General features: G+C 35.5%; 2 protein-coding genes across 4 annotated transcripts in view; one reads left to right on the forward strand and one right to left on the reverse strand.

Moving 5' to 3' along the window:
- Positions 1–1,563, forward strand: part of LOC145283668 (hydroxylysine kinase-like) — a 243,890-nt gene extending 242,327 nt beyond the window's left edge. For all 3 annotated transcript variants that reach the window (XM_080132680.1, XM_080132679.1, XM_080132678.1), the window contains exon 6: positions 215–1,563. In XM_080132680.1, coding sequence (XP_079988806.1) covers positions 215–735 — 521 coding nt within the window. In that variant the 3' untranslated portion in view covers positions 736–1,563. The remainder of the gene's footprint in view (positions 1–214) is intronic.
- Positions 1,564–11,858: 10,295 nt separating this feature from the next.
- The window catches only part of LOC145283670 (anaphase-promoting complex subunit 4-like), a 213,306-nt gene continuing 209,022 nt past the window's right edge, over positions 11,859–16,142 (reverse strand). Inside the window, exon 27 of the mRNA XM_080132681.1 lies at positions 11,859–12,347. Coding sequence (XP_079988807.1) covers positions 12,102–12,347 — 246 coding nt within the window. The 3' untranslated portion in view covers positions 11,859–12,101. The remainder of the gene's footprint in view (positions 12,348–16,142) is intronic.

Genomic DNA, 16,142 nt, shown 5'->3' on the forward strand with positions numbered 1-16,142 from the left:
TAAGTAAGACACTCTATCAAAACCCCCAATACTAATGATTGCTACAATACTATCTCATTGATTACTGTACACGCAATAACCCTGAGTGGCCTTCGGGCCTTGATAAGTGGTAACCCTCATGTAAAAAAAAAAAAAAAAAAAAAAAAGGACGGGTTTTCGTCTAGTTCATTAATTAATCCCTGAATTTTCATTTTTTATTTTTTTATTTTTGCAGGTCAAATACATGGTGATGTGAACCTTTTAAACATGCTGGCTAAGGAGAAGCCATCATCGCCAATGTCTGATTCCAGTGAGGTGTCCACCACATCAACAACGGGCAGCAATAGCAGCTACGGCCTGAGCTTTACAGAAGAGAAAACCTACAACCTTTGCGGAATTATTGATTTTGCTGATGCAACATATTCATACCCGGTGTTTGATCTGGCATTGATCACCGCCTATTTAATGATTGATTGCAATTTGGATGACCCGTTGGAGGTCGGTGGTCATACACTGGCCGGTTACCTGACAGAGTTTGAGCTGAACCAATCTGAAAGAGAAGCCCTACCTCTGTTGGTGTGCGCACGTTTGGTGCAGTCCCTTGTTATGGGGCGTTATACTTATCTGCAGGACACAACCAATGAATATCCGCTTGATACGGAAAAACGAGGCTGGCCCTTGCTGTTCAAACTTTGGGAGCATTCAATGAAAGAACTTCATGATTTCTGGAAACAAATTGCAGATTCTTACATGTGATCAGAAATGAATCATACAATTTCCCTGACAACCATTGCTGGAGAGGATTTTGTCACTCACTAACATAGGCTCCATTTAGATCAGTGGTTTATGGTATCAAGTGATGAGGTTAACAATAGAAGATAATAGCAGCCACGAAGAGATTAAAACTAAAAAGAAAAAATAATTGTTTCAAAAAGTGCAAATATCATTTTTCTTCTGAATAAAAAGTGTATAGAAGATGGATATTATTTTGAACACTTATTGTAAATTGTATATAGTTATATAGTAAATTGCCTATGAATCCAGATTTGGAGACCACTATGTGTACTTGTCTAAACACACACAATTGTGTACCACTCAGCATCAAAAAATTGGCTTCAACTATTTTAAATTTCTTTCTTTTTATATATATATATATATATATATATATATATATATATATATATATATATATATATATATATATATATATATATATATATATATATATACACCTTTGATCTTTTTTTCCGTAAAATATAGAAAAGATATTATTAATAATTTGATAAGTCAGACAAAAAAAAAATTAATGATAATACTGTTTAATTTACACGGATTCAGTTGGTGATGCTAAGATTTGATTCTAATATGAAAACATGGATGATATTGTCAGGTCATCGCTCTTTTGAAAACATGGAAATTATTGACAGATTTTTTTTTTTTTTGTGACGATCAAAACATTTTCGAAATGCATTCGACTTAATTTAAGCCCCTTATTCACATGCAGCTACACGTTTGTATCTATCAAGCCAAAAAATTATAAATTGTTAAAAATATGGAACATAAATAAAGATTTAAAAAAAGAAATACTTTTCATGTTTTTATTTTCCAATTTATTGGGTCACAATCACTTTTTGTGGCATTTTGATATTTCATAAACTGAATTATTCAGCTCACTATTCTCATATCGGATGATATTCTTATGGCGTTCAGAGGTTACATTGCACAAAATGTTACGAGAATAGTACTTGGATCAAGACTCATCTAAAAAACTTCTGAAACAGGTGATATATCTTTATTATTCATATTATTAGGATTATTTTGACTAATCTTGGATAATATCCTCATTGCTTTGGTCATTTGCTTCTTTAAAATTAAAATTAACATTAATTAATCGTGAATTAATGAAGTTTATATCATTTTTTTTTTAAATCCACAAAAAATTTAACAAGGTTTACTTTTTTTCTTGTTAAACTTCTCAGTAAAATATAAAAAAAACTTGCCATATTCAATTTTGTATAGATTTTGTTCCAACGCAATGTTATACTAAAAAAAAAAAAAAATTTTTTACAAATTACTAAAACAAATTGATTTTTTTTTTTCATAACTTTTGTATATACATTAGAATTGTAATCAGGAATTTAGAACAGAATCGGTAATTGTGTTGGGCATGAAAAAATATTGGAATTGTCTTATCACTGTGGAAGAAGAATATCACGTATTTCTTAAATTTTTTGTAGATGAGGATTATTTGCATTATTCGAACTTTTTTTTTTTTTTACTCATGTTCACCCCTTACAAAGCATATCGCCACTTGGACGTAAGGGGTTACTATTTAGGTCCATGTCTAGGAAAGATTAATAAGATATATGTTTATTTTACATTTAAACTTCTGCATATCAGTGCAGCACGAATGGAATTCCAAAGTCTAGCTGTTCGAGGGAAGAAACTATTAGAATAGAAAGCTTTCTGGCATTTAGGGACATCAACAGTGAAGGGATGAGATTTTATTGCTAAGCGGGTTTGTCGGGGATATGTACATCAAGGAGGTACAAGTGAAACGAGTTCATCAGAACACATTCCATTAAAATATTTGTAAAACATGCACAGTGATACAACATTGCGTTGATGGGAGAGGGATTGGAGCTTAGTTGATAAAGTGGGACCGATTAGATTTACAACTCTTTTTTTTACTTTATCTAAGAGGGAAAGACTAGTGGTAGATGCACCAACCCAGATGTGGCAACAATACTCCATGCATGGTGGCTTTGTAAAGGTACAGGATACTCTCAGGTGTGAGTAGTCTTCTAGCTTGATAGAGGGAACCTACCTTCTTTGTAGCAGCCTTTGCAATGTCCTCTATGTATTTGTTCCAGTTCATATTGCCCGCAAATGTTAGGCTGAAGAGTTTGAAGGTAGAATTCTCAGGTAGGGTGCTATTTGTCATGGATATAGACGGTTGGACAGGCGTCTTGTAATTGTTAAAAGAAAGCAGCTTAGTTTTACTAGCATTAAATGTTACTATCTATTTGCGGCCTCATTCCACTATAGTTTGAAGGTCATTTTCTGACGATTCTGCTATTGTCTTAGATTTATGTACATTTGTTCTTTCCTCATGCATATTATAGAGCATCGTATCATCAGCAAATATATCCATCTCGGACACAATATTATCAGGGAAGTCGTTTTTGAATATTAAGAATAATAATGGTTTAAGGCTCAACCCCTGGGGTACTCCCGCATTCATGTTATGCTGCTTGGGTGTACGTCCGTCAATGACAACCTGTATGCTTCTATTGTCTAAGAAGGATCTAATTATATTTCGCATACGTCCAGTTATATCGTACAATTTCATTTTTATTAGCAGCCCTTTGTGCCAGACTTTGTCAAAGGCCTTGGATATATCAAGGGCTTCACCTGCCTTATCCAGTACATGGTACATGCGTTCACAAATGAATGTTAAAATATATGTAGTAGAACGACATTGCCTGAATCAATACTGTTTGTCAGAGAGAAGATTTGTTTTTGTGAGGTGGTGAACTATTACTTCATTAATTAAGGTCTCAAAGATTTTAGCAAAGAGGGGGAGGAGACTAATGGGGTGATAATCGAGAGGGTATGTTCTTTCACCAGAATTCTTGTACACTGGTACCACAGAGGCCATCTTCTAGCTATTAGGGAAGAACGATTCAGCAGGGCATTTATTGTAGAGCTTGGAAAGTATGGAGGCTAGCTCGGCTGAACATTTGTTAATAAGCATAGCAGGGATGAGATCAGACCCAGACGCCTTTGAGGTGTCTAAGTTTTTTATGATATCGCAGACATGAGAAGGGGTGATTTTTACATCATCTAGTGTGGCTTCGTTTTGCTTTTAGTTTTTATCAACAGGATCGATATGCTCTTTGCAGCATTTTTAAAATAATGAAAAAAAATCCTTTACTCGCATAAGATGATTCTGTTCAACTGACAAAAGACGCAATCGACGTCCAACTAAATTTTAAAATTTAGTTGGACGTCGATTGCGTCTTTTGTCAGTTGAACAGAATCATCTGGCAAGACTGGAGTTTAGGTGGAAAAATTATCTCGAACCCTTTATTACAGAAAAGGAACAAAACTCCTGAATCACCGTTAAGTTACTATGCCAACAAATAAAAGCAATGATATCGGTATTTCAGAAGTTATCAGTTTTGAATAAGCAGAACTTCATTTTTAAAAAGTAAACATTATGAAAACAACCATCTTTTTTTAAAAAAAAGGAATAAACACTTATTTTTTAACAATGCAGAACTTTTTTTAAATTTTCAACTATTTTAAAAGAATAAACAGTTTTTATTTATTTTAAACAACTTTTTTGATGCATGGTACCATAAATACATAAGTACCGAACTTTTTATAATTTTACATGGTAAATTTTTACTTGGTTTCCATCTGAACATTTTCCTTTAAAATTACAACTTTAATAGGTTTTCGGATATGCTGAAAACGAATATTGCATTTAAATTTTCCGCAAATAAGTAGTTTTATGAATATTGAGCAATATAATTTTTTATTTATTTGTTAAAAGTGGTGGCCATAGTTTTTAACTTTTAATTTTACACAACGGAAGTAGATTTTTTTAAATATAATTTTGAAAGAAATATTGTTCACAAATGTTTTTCAATTTTAATTTTTAACAAACAATATAAACCTTTTTACATTTTAATTTTGAAAGAAGGAAAAAATAATAAATTTCAATTTTTTCCCAAAGAAATTGGAAATAATTAAAAGAGAATACATGTGAAAATTAATAAATTGCAATAGAATATGCGTGTTTAAACTACTCATGTGATTTATTAATAATCACGATTCAATTTTGAATTAAAAAAGTTCACATTGCTTAAAATTCTAAAAAGTTCTGTTTATATGGTTTAAACTTAAACTTAAAAAGGTCTTCATAGTTTAAAATTAGAAAAAAGTTCTATTTATATTGCTTTTAATTAAAATAAAAAAAGGTTTTCATAGGTTACAATTATGAAAAGTTCTATTCATATTTAAATGTTTCGATAATTTAATATTTCTATTTCTATTAATACTTTTATCATTATAAAAAAGGTATTCATTCTTTAAAATTATCAAAAAATTGTTTACATTGTTTTCATGGTAACGTAACGATGACTACAGTAATTTCGTTCCTTTTATGTAATAAACGGTTCGAGATTATTTTTCCACCTAAACTCCAGTCTTGCCAATCATCTTATGTGAGTAAAGGATTTTTTTCATTATTTTAAAAATGCTGCAAAGAGCATATCGATCCCGTTGATTAAAACTAAAAGCAAAACAAAACAAAAAAAATATTTTCAAATTTAGGTGGACGTCGATTACGTCTTTTGTCAGTTGAACAGAATCATCTTATGTGAGTAAAAGTTTTTTTTTTTTTGCATTACTTCAAACCTGCTACGAAGAGCATGCTGATCCTGGTGATAAAAAGTATTTGAATCTCCGCCAACCTTACGTCATAGCTCGTGCGGAAGTTATAACAGTATAGGATTGGCTCAACAGGCTATACCGTCGGATGAAAGAAACACTCACTTCAGACCTAAATCATGGCAGAACGAGGATATAGTCTACGGTAATCATGTAGGACCACTCATGAGGGAAGACTGATGTAGAACCTGAACTGGCTACTGGGCCCTGGTAAACGTCATGGGGAGCAGCATGATAGTTATGCCCCTTGGCAGAAGAACTAAAGAATCAGTCAATGGCAGGGCACAAAAGACGCTGAGCAAAAGAGTCATTAAGAGATCAACGGTCAGGTTCAACTAGTCTAATTGAGAAACTACTGCGATTCGCCTGTAGACGTAGCTCACACAGGTGATATCCGAGTTATCGAAAGATTCAATATGACTCTAAATCAAACCAGAATTCTATACTGCATCGACTGCCACACAGGTAACCAAGGGTTGCTACTTGGTGTGCCGGCACTGACCACAGCTATCGACAAGTTTACTACAGCACCAAAGCCTAGGCTAGCAAAATGTAGACATACCATAAAATTATCCACCTTTAATGTACGGACACTTCAACCCACATTTCAAATATCAGAACTTGTTGCTTCATCCAAAGAACACGATATCGATATTGTGTGTATTCAAGAGCACTGTCTCTTCCACAACGACATGGACATAAAATACCATGAAATTGGTAACAGCTGGACACTAGTATCAGCATCAGCATGGAAAAATTCGACAAATAGTACCATTGGGGGAGTATGACTTCTGCTTAGCCCTCGAGCATTGAAATCATTGAACAGTACTGAGAAGATAACATGAAAGATAATTCTTGCTACCTTCAGTAGTAATCCTGCTACTACTGTTATTTGTTGCTACAGCCCTACCAACATCAGTGACAAGCAAGAGATCCTGAATTTTTATGATGAACTCTCAGCAATAGTGCGCTCAATCCCTAAACATAATTTATTGGTTATTGGGGGGGGGGCATGAATGCGCACATAGGACGGGAAGACAACAAGCATAAGTTCTCTTTCCATGATGGAACAAATCGAAATGGAGAGTATCTATTAACTTTTCTCCTTGAAAACAACTTATAATGCATGAATACCCGTTTTCAGAAAAGACCCAGTAAGCTCTGCACCTATCAATCCCCAAATGGAGACAAGGCACAACTGGACTATCTTTTTATGAATAAGAAGTGGATCAATAGCTGTCATAACTCTGAAGCTTTCAGCAGTTTCTATGGTGTGTCTACTGATCATAGGATTGTAACCTCTTTTGAAGTTAAGCCTCCGAGCGAACAAAAATAAAAAATCATCTAGACAGCCCTACAACTGGTCAACGTTGTCACACGACAATCAGATTAAACAGAGATTCATCTTCGAACTGCGAAACAGATTTGGTGTTTTACAAGCACAAGAGAAGGAACCAACTGCTAATACCACCTATGAAAACTTCATTAGATCGCACCAAGAAGCAGCAAAGAAGTGTATATCTCTGAAGCCCAAGGTAAAGTGAAAGGTACCGTGGGAAAATGATAAAATAATATTAAAACGAGAAAAGTTAAAAAACATAATCAAAAAGCAACATAAATACCCCACTCAACAGAATACAAAATTAAGGAAGCAGGCGCTTCAAGAGCTTAGTATGATGTACCTATCAGAACAACAGAAGTATGTTCAAGAACAAATAGATCGAATCCAGAATGCAGCAGATAACAAACAATCCTATCTGGCTTGGCAAGTAGTAAATGAGATATCTGGGCGCAAAGGACCTACCAAAGCTAAGTTAAAGGCAAACACTCCGGAAAATGCATGTTCGAAATGGAAAGCACATTTTGAAAAGCTACTCGGAAACAAACCAGAAGTGACAGAATAACCAATTCAGCTGATTGTTGTACAGGAACTCGATATTGAGAAGGGTGATTTTACAATGGAAGAATTTCTAACTGTACTAAAGAAGACCAAGAATCGTAAAGCTGCCGGCTTAGATAACATACCTCCTGAAGTATGGAAGACAGGTGGTTTCAATGACATCCTTCTTAATTCATGCAATTCTGTATATAATCAAAAAATTATTAATATATGGAGGGAAGGATGCATACTTCCTTTCCCCAAGAAGGGTGACCTAAGCATACCAAACAACTACAGAGGAATAACACTCACTCCAATTGTAGCAAAAATCTACAATGCCATGCTTCTCAACCGTATCCAACCAAAGATCGAAGAAGTGCTCAGGAAGAACCAAAATGGATTTAGAAAGAATCGCTCTACTACTAGTCAAATACTTACTGTTAGGAGACTAATTGAAGGAGTCAAAGCCAAAAACATTGAGGCAGTCATGATCTTTGTAGATTTCTCCAAAGCATTTGACTCCATACATAGAGAGAAAATGGCCAGCATATTAAAAGCATATGGCATTCCAAATGAAGTCATTAATGCTATCATGATGCTATATGAGCACACTCGAGCAATGGTCAGGTCGCCAGATGGGGACACTGAATTTTTCAACATCCGCACTGGGATTCTAGCCCCTTTTCTTTTCATTGTCTGTCTTGACTTTGTACTTCGCACCTCTGTTGATATACACAACACGCTAGGCTTCACCCTAAATGAATTCAGAAACAGACGTCATCAATCAGCACACATAACTGATGCAGATTACGCAGACGATATTGCTTTGTTCATGAATAACATTGCTGACGCGCAAACACTGTTACGTAAGCTAGAAAAGTCTGCAAATGACATCGGCCTCCACATAAATGCGGATAAGACAAAGTTTATGACTTTCAATGTGAAGGGAGAGATCAGGGCTCTGGTTGGATCAACACTGAAAGAAGTCGCTGAGTTTACGTATCTGGGCAGCAACATAGTTTCCACAGAGAGAGATATCGGAATTCGCATCTCAAAAGCATGGACCGCATTGGATGGGCTACATTCAGTATGGACTTCAAGACTGGCTGACAAACTGAAAAGGCAGTTCTTCAGGGGAGTGGTAGAGTCTGTCCTTGTTTACGGTGCTACAACCTGGACACTCACCAAAAGATTGGAAAGAAAACTAGAAGGCACATACACCCGTATGCTACGAACAGTATTAAATATATCTTGGTAAAATCATCCCACGAAGCAGCAACTTTATGGCAACCTACCTGTCATATCTAATATCATCAGAGAAAGACGTCTATGATTTGCTGGTCATTGTCTGAGGAGCAAGCATGAATTGGTGAGTGATGTATTGCTATGGACTCCACAACACAGACGTGCAAGCAAAGGACAACCTAGATCCACGTACACCCAGCAAATAGCACACGACGCTAACTGTGAACCTGAAAATCTGAGGCAGCTGATGGAAGACAGGAAACTCTGGAGAGGAAGAGTCAGATTGGTCCGAACAAGTGTGGCTTCAGTCCAAATAGGGAAATTTGGGAGGGAGTTGTTTGTTGGCTCTAAGGTGGAGTTGGAGGCGAATCGCCAGCCAAGCAGTTCTGCCTTCTCCATTGCCATACATGCAACTTTCTGGTTGTTGCTCAGTGGGGGAATTACTGATTGCCCTTTTCTCACTACACTATTAAAATCTTTTGTGATTCAATGCGTTCCCTGATTATTCCCGCATGCTTTCTTTTGGCTGCTGCTATTTCACTCTTACAATGATTTCTAGCATCTACGGATTTTTGCTTATTTTTATTTGACTTATGACGTACAAACTGGCGGAATGCATGCTGTCTTTGTGCCATAGCAACTGTACAATCTGCAATGGACCATGGGGGTGAGTGGAGCTTGCTATAATACTTCCGTGTGGGAACATGCTTCAATACCCTCTTTGCACCATTGTTATCTCATTGGCACACCGTTCTGCAGGAAGAGAGAAGATAATGGTCTATGGGCCATCTCGGATGTGTTCTTTAATGGCTTCCCAGTCAGCCCTGTTGTAGTACCTTGTTGTTTTGAGCAATGGTTCCTCCCCTTGAGGTTGGGATTTAAGTGTGATGTCAACTGATACCACTAGGTGGTCTGCGTTTCCAAGTGGAGTGGGCATTAGTTACACAATCCTCAGATACTGTGGTGAGAAACAGGTCTAGAAGTGAAGCCTACTGAGGTTCACAATCTGGTAGGTGGGTTGGGAGTATTACTGTCTGTGTGAGGGAACGGGCTATAGGGAAGCTATAAGCTGCATCTGAGAAATGAAGCCAATTTTTATGGTGGACATTAAAGTCACCAAGCACATGTATTTGGGTATTACTATCTAAGGAGAGTGCTGCATCTATACTATCAGAGACCTGATCGATTAGGGTACAATTTTGACTTGAGAGAGAACGGTAGAGAAAATATAAGTAACCAACGCAGTGATGAAATGTTAGTCGAAAGCACAAAGATTTTTCTCTCTAGTTAAAGGGAGGGTGCTACAGATATAGATTCCAAGCCCGTGCATGTATCTATCCGAATCCTTACGGCAAAGAGGGAGGTATCCTGTCATGTTAGAGAGGATTGAAGAGTGTAAGTTTGTTTCACTTAATGCTAAGATATCCGGGTAGTTTACTAAAAGGTAAGACTCTTCATCATCTAGATTACCTCTAAGCCCACGGATATTTGTGAAAACTAGCCTCAAGGGTGAAGGCGAATTGATTTTGTTTAGGTGGTTGTCTGGTTTGATCGTAATATTTGTTTGAGTTGTCATTTCAACCTTCCTAGAGCTATATATTTTCATGTTTTGACCAATGTAACCTCCGACCTTCTTCAGACATATCTTAGTAAACACTGAAATCTGTATGGAACCCTTTATTTAATCCACAGGGGTAGTACACTCTCATTCTGTCAGCCATGACCAGGTAGAAGTCTTAAGTAATTCACAATTGTATGCTCAGTATCACTCGCACTGAGGATTGAACCTTCAACCTCCAGAAGAGCGTCGCTTAGAATTTAATGTTACACCATAGAAGAATTTGTGGCTTAACACACAAAAAAAATCCGCCAAAATTCACTTCATTAATATGATATTGGCATAGTTGAAATAGTGTTTTCCTCTTTTGGTCTAGGAATATGAAATGAACCATAATTATTTCTGCTTATCAACTTTAGTTCTATCCCCAAATTATTTTCTGTGCACTAATTTAAAGACTAAAAAAATACTTTGTGGGCTTCAACGAAGTTAACATGTTTTTAACTATTTTTCACATCATCTAAAATATAAAATAAAGTCAGTCTGATTATCATTTTTTTTGTCATCAATAGCATTTTTTTTTTCCTTTTCTTTTGTATAGTTTTTCCTTCCCTTGAATAGGATAGAATGCTGTGTAGATCTATATTTCCAAATAAGCGTTTCATATTTGCTTTAAAAGCAAAGTCACCACAATCAATAATTAGCCAATCCTGGCCCTGCAAAATTTTCAAAAAAGAGGGAAAAGGCATTTGCAGAGAAAAGAAGGAACAAGTAGTAGACGTTTTTCTGGACTGAAAGAAAAGTCTTAAAAGATTATCAGATGAAAAAAAAAAAAAAAAAACTTATCATCATCATCATCAACATCATATTTAATGTCTGTTTTACATGCTGGCATGCGTTGGATGGGGTTTTAAGAAATGACTTTCAAACTAACCTATCTCTGGCCAGGTTTATTTATTCCTCTTTCTCTTTAATACATTCCTACCACTTCCTTCCATATTTTTCTTTGCCTTCCCCTGTGAATAAAGCCAGCTAGGGATTTTTTTATCCTCAACTCCCAAAATCAACAGAGATCAGACCATTCCAGTAATGACCTGGTCCCTATTGATTGTGGTGTAATGCTGGTTCTGTGCCATTCTAGGAGGTCCATGCTTCCAGGATTTGCCTTCTCTCTTCGAGAAGGGGTTAGGTTATTGCTAATTGCCTGAGGCACCCTTACTGGGGAGTGTCAGCGGGGCTGGCCAGGCACATTTTGCAGGTCAGAATGCCTCTCCTTAGGGGCACTGACTTTTCAATCCTACTTTTCGACCCTGGTGTCACAGTTCTTATAGTGAGAGAGAACTAAATTACACTTCCATTGTATCATTCTCATGTCATTTCTCTCCATGCAACACATGTCCTCAACCCTCACTTTCATACATCATTACTAGGGCTATGACAACAGCATATTCTTTTCATTTTTTTGACTCCCGAGTATATATCCGACACACAGTTAATCAACCAAGAACCACATCACTCTATATAAAAGCATATAAGATATCAAGGGATACACACTCAAGAGTCAAAACAATGTCATAGCCCTAATCATTACACTTCATTTCATTGGTCAAGTATTAATTCTCTGCTAGAAATATTGCATATTATAAAAATATTATTTATAAATAAAATAAAGTGGTTTTTAAAAAAAATAAATAAAACACTTGATTTTTTTGTTCCAAAATATAATTTGATCCTTTATTTTATTTTTTTTTTATTTCAGTACAAATGCAGAAAGAACAAAGTTAGACTGAAACTTGATTATTCTTTTCGGTCCACATTGGCTTAAAGCCTTTTAAAATATTCCATGTAGATATTCGTTATGAACATCACACAGATATTTACAAATTTTATGATGGAACACCAGAAAGATGACCAAACGGCTTGCTATGTTTTTTATTTTTTTATTTATTTTTTTTTTTTTTTTGAAGTGGGTGGGTAGATTTACTCCAATTCCATGATACTCGTATTTTCTTTATCTTCATCATCTGCCCCTAAAGAATCTCCCTCAGCCGTGCTGGGGTCAGCAGTTTCTGGTGCCAAAGCCCATGCTTCACTGTCGCTCTTGTCATTGGTTTTGCTCTCATTTGCACTCGACTCATTGCACGTTGATTCAAACATGGTGTCTTCATCGTCATCATCTTCTGCATCCATCAAGAAGATGCGGCAACGACGCCTCGAAGAGAAGAGCTGAAAAGAAAACAAAAAATTACATTTGTATCACTTTCAAACTGAATTCCTGTAAGGATAATCTCTACGATTATATAAAAAGTCACTGTGTGTGTGTGTGTGTGTGTGTGTGTGTGTGTGTGTGTGTGTGTGTGTGTGTGTGTGTGTGTGTGTGTGAGTTCCTCATAGGTTCCAAAATGGCTGAAACTATCTTTTGCAAATTTCACACAAAGGTAATTTATATGTCTGGCAGTGTTCTTAGATATGTTTTATACAGAAATTAATCCGATAAGTATCGAAAATCGAAAAAATCCAATCTTAAAAATAGTCTTTCTTCTCTTATACATAAAAAAGAAGCATTTTTACAGGGAAATATTTTACGTTCCATCAGTATAACCTTGGCCGGTGTAAAAATTCTTTTTATCTATAAGAGAAGAAAAACTATTTTTAAGATCATCAAGCCCAAATATCAGCTGACGTGATATTGTAAACAAACACAGATGAAATTTGATGAACAACATTATCATTATTATTTTAATTTTGCGAATTAGTCCACCGAGCAAATTATTCTTCATAATATATAATATTCAATAGAAGATTGATTCTATAATAATACCTACGCAATATGCATAAATCAAAATATCATGTTTAAGCGTATTGTATGACTAGGCAACGCTAGGCGTCAAGCTAGTATTTTCATAAGATGGCGTTGCATATTAATTACTAAAAGGGTGAAAAGATGCTATAATCTTAAATATTATATCCCTTACATTTATTTATAGAAAGATTCACTCAATAATTCATGTTTTCTCTTGTAATTCTTTAAAAAAAAAAAAATAAATAAATAAATGTGAAATATTCTCCATCAAGAAATGGTTCTTTACCTCATACTCTTTACCTACCTTCTCTTTAGCATCATCAGCCTCCTTCCCTTGGGTCAGACTAACTTAGTTAAAGTAAGTAAAGAAAACAAGAAAGCATAAACTCCTTTCAGTACCCATCAGCCTTTCTTCAGTTGATACCTAAAATGTCAACTTTATTCAAACGATTCATATGCTAAAATAAAATATTACATAAAATTAATTGCTTGGTTGCTATGTAATAATAAAAAAAAAAAAAAAAAAAAATTAGCGATTTATTCTTAAACTAGCAGGGCTACCCAATGTCACCAAGGATCCTAATTTCAAACTTATAACCTCTGCCTCTAAGTATGGGATGCTAACTGATCGAGCTAGAAAATCAATTCTCTCTCTCTCTCTCTCTCTCTCTCTCTCTCTCTCTCTCTCTCTCTCTCTCTCTCTCTCTCACGCATATAGTTAAATGTTAGTTAAAATCAAAATAGGCAAACATTATTTCCTCTCTCTTTGTACTTTCTCTTTCTATCCCCAAGTCAGTCAAAAACAATGAAAGAAAGTAGAGAAAGAAAGCAAAAATGATAAATCAAGACTTCCTTCCTCTCTCTTTCACCAGTGAATCTTTAAATATTTGTCTTATTCATTTTTTTCTGATGTCTATGGGAAGAGCAGTAGTACAACTGAATTAGGGAATGAAAACTCCTTCCTTTATTCATGATTTTAAAAAAGTTATCAGGATTAAATTGATGAAATCGACTGAAAATAAAGTTTCTGTTTTTAACAACACAGACCAATATTTGCCTCGGCTGACTAACTAAACAGGTTTAAGTATCTTTGGACAAAATCAGAGTAAAAATAATTATGTCCCTAGTGAGGTTCAAATTCACAATCTCTGCCTCTAAATACAGTGTATTAACCGATTGACCCACAGGGAGAGGAGGGAATACAAAATGGTGATGCTATTAGATACATAAACCAGACTGTTTTTATTTATTTTCTGCCTTTTCCTGTTTCAATTTCTTTAGTCAAATGTCGGTCAACTAAATGCAATGAAAGAAAAGTGGGTGAAAAAATAAAAAAGACAAATGAAAACTTGCTTCCCTTTTTTTGTTTTCACTGGTGAATATAAAAAAAAATCGTCTGTTATTAAATTAGTATTTAATGATTCAGATGACAGTATTAAGACTTTTGAATGTGAAGATGTGACCCCATGTAGCCCAACCGCCAGCCCACCGACCCCTAACATTGTGTGTGCCATGAATTTTTCATTCATCTTCTTTTCTTATGGCCGTATTTCATTTTTCACTGGAAACCGTCGATGAGGCACACGGGTTCACAAATATAAAAATAAAATAAAACACAGATGCCAATGCTTCACATATATGTCAGTTGGACAATGGGTGTGCGTTTCTACATGCTAAGGTTCACATATACATTCTGTTGAAGCTGGGTGCGTCTATTTCCGTCAATTCATCTCCCCATCTGCTTCAAGTCATGATCCGTCTTCAACCGTATACAAACCGACTGTCCACCTCGGCATTCAAGCTTTAACTGACTAAGTGTCCAACTGATCCCCCCCCCCCCGTCAAGTGTTGTTCTTATTGTTCGATCCTTAGTTTATTATTCAGTCCGTTTGCTATCACCATTTGTCACACCCTAATTTAAACCCTACTTTTATTTCTCTTTGTCTGCGTTAAGAACAAATTCCTACCCATTGTCTGTTGATAAGTCCTTTTACTACTCGCTAAACCTACTTTTTTTTTTGTCATTAATCCTTTGTTCTTTTCCTATCCCACCCCTCAGTACCTTACAAACATAGTGTCACAAAAGTAATGACCGGGGCTTTTACCGATATTATTATTAGGTGATTTCCCGACAATTTTAAAGAGGACTTCAGCTGCACTTTTGGGTTTCTTAATCAAAAATACATCCAAATTGAATTGAATTATTTTTCTCATGCTCCTTTGGAGATGAGCTTTATTCAATCAGCCTCAATTTAATTTGTTTTTTGTGTCTATAAAATATGCACATGGCAACACAAAAAGGTAATTCCTTAACTGTTTCAAACTGGTGATAGCAGAATTGCTTGTTTCAGACTGTGAATCAAGAACATTGCAGAATTGCTTGTTTCAGACTGAAAACAAGAACATTGCAGAATTGCTTGTTTCAGACTGAAAACAAGAACATTGCAGAATTGCTTGTTTCAGACTGAAAACAAGAACATTGCAGAATTGCTTGTTTCAGACTGTGAAAACAAGAACATTGCAGAATTGCTTGTTTCAGACTGAAAACAAGAACATTGCAAAGTTGCTTGTTTCAGACTGTGAAAACAAGAACATTGCAGAATTGCTTGTTTCAGACTGAAAACAAGAACATTGCAAAGTTGCTTGTTTCAGACTGTGAAAACAAGAACATTGCAGAATTGCTTGTTTCAGACTGAAAACAAGAACATTGCAGAATTGCTTGTTTAAGACTGAAAACAAGAACATTGCAGAATTGCTTGTTTCAGACTGTGAAAACAAGAACATTGCAAAGTTGCTTGTTTCAGACTGTGAAAACAAGAACATTGCAGAATTGCTTGTTTCAGACTGAAAACAAGAACATTGCAGAATTGCTTGTTTCAGACTGTGAAAACAAGAACATTGCAAAGTTGCTTGTTTCAGACTGTGAAAACAAGAACATTGCAGAATTGCTTGTTTCAGACTGAAAACAAGAACATTGCAGAATTGCTTGTTTCAGACTGTGAAAACAAGAACATTGCAGAATTGCTTGTTTCAGACTGTGAAAACAAGAACATTGCAAAGTTGCTTGTTTCAGACTGTGAAAACAAGAACATTGCAGAATTGCTTGTTTCAGACTGAAAACAAGAACATTGCAAAGTTGCTTGTTTCAGACTGTGAAAACAAGAACATTGCAGAATTGCTTGTTTCAGACTGAAAACAAGAACATTGCAGAATTGCTT

This window comes from Euprymna scolopes, chromosome 8 (genome assembly GCF_053919585.1).
Source record: "Euprymna scolopes isolate OS-2025 chromosome 8, ASM5391958v1, whole genome shotgun sequence".
Classification (NCBI taxonomy): Eukaryota; Metazoa; Mollusca; class Cephalopoda; order Sepiida; family Sepiolidae; genus Euprymna; species Euprymna scolopes.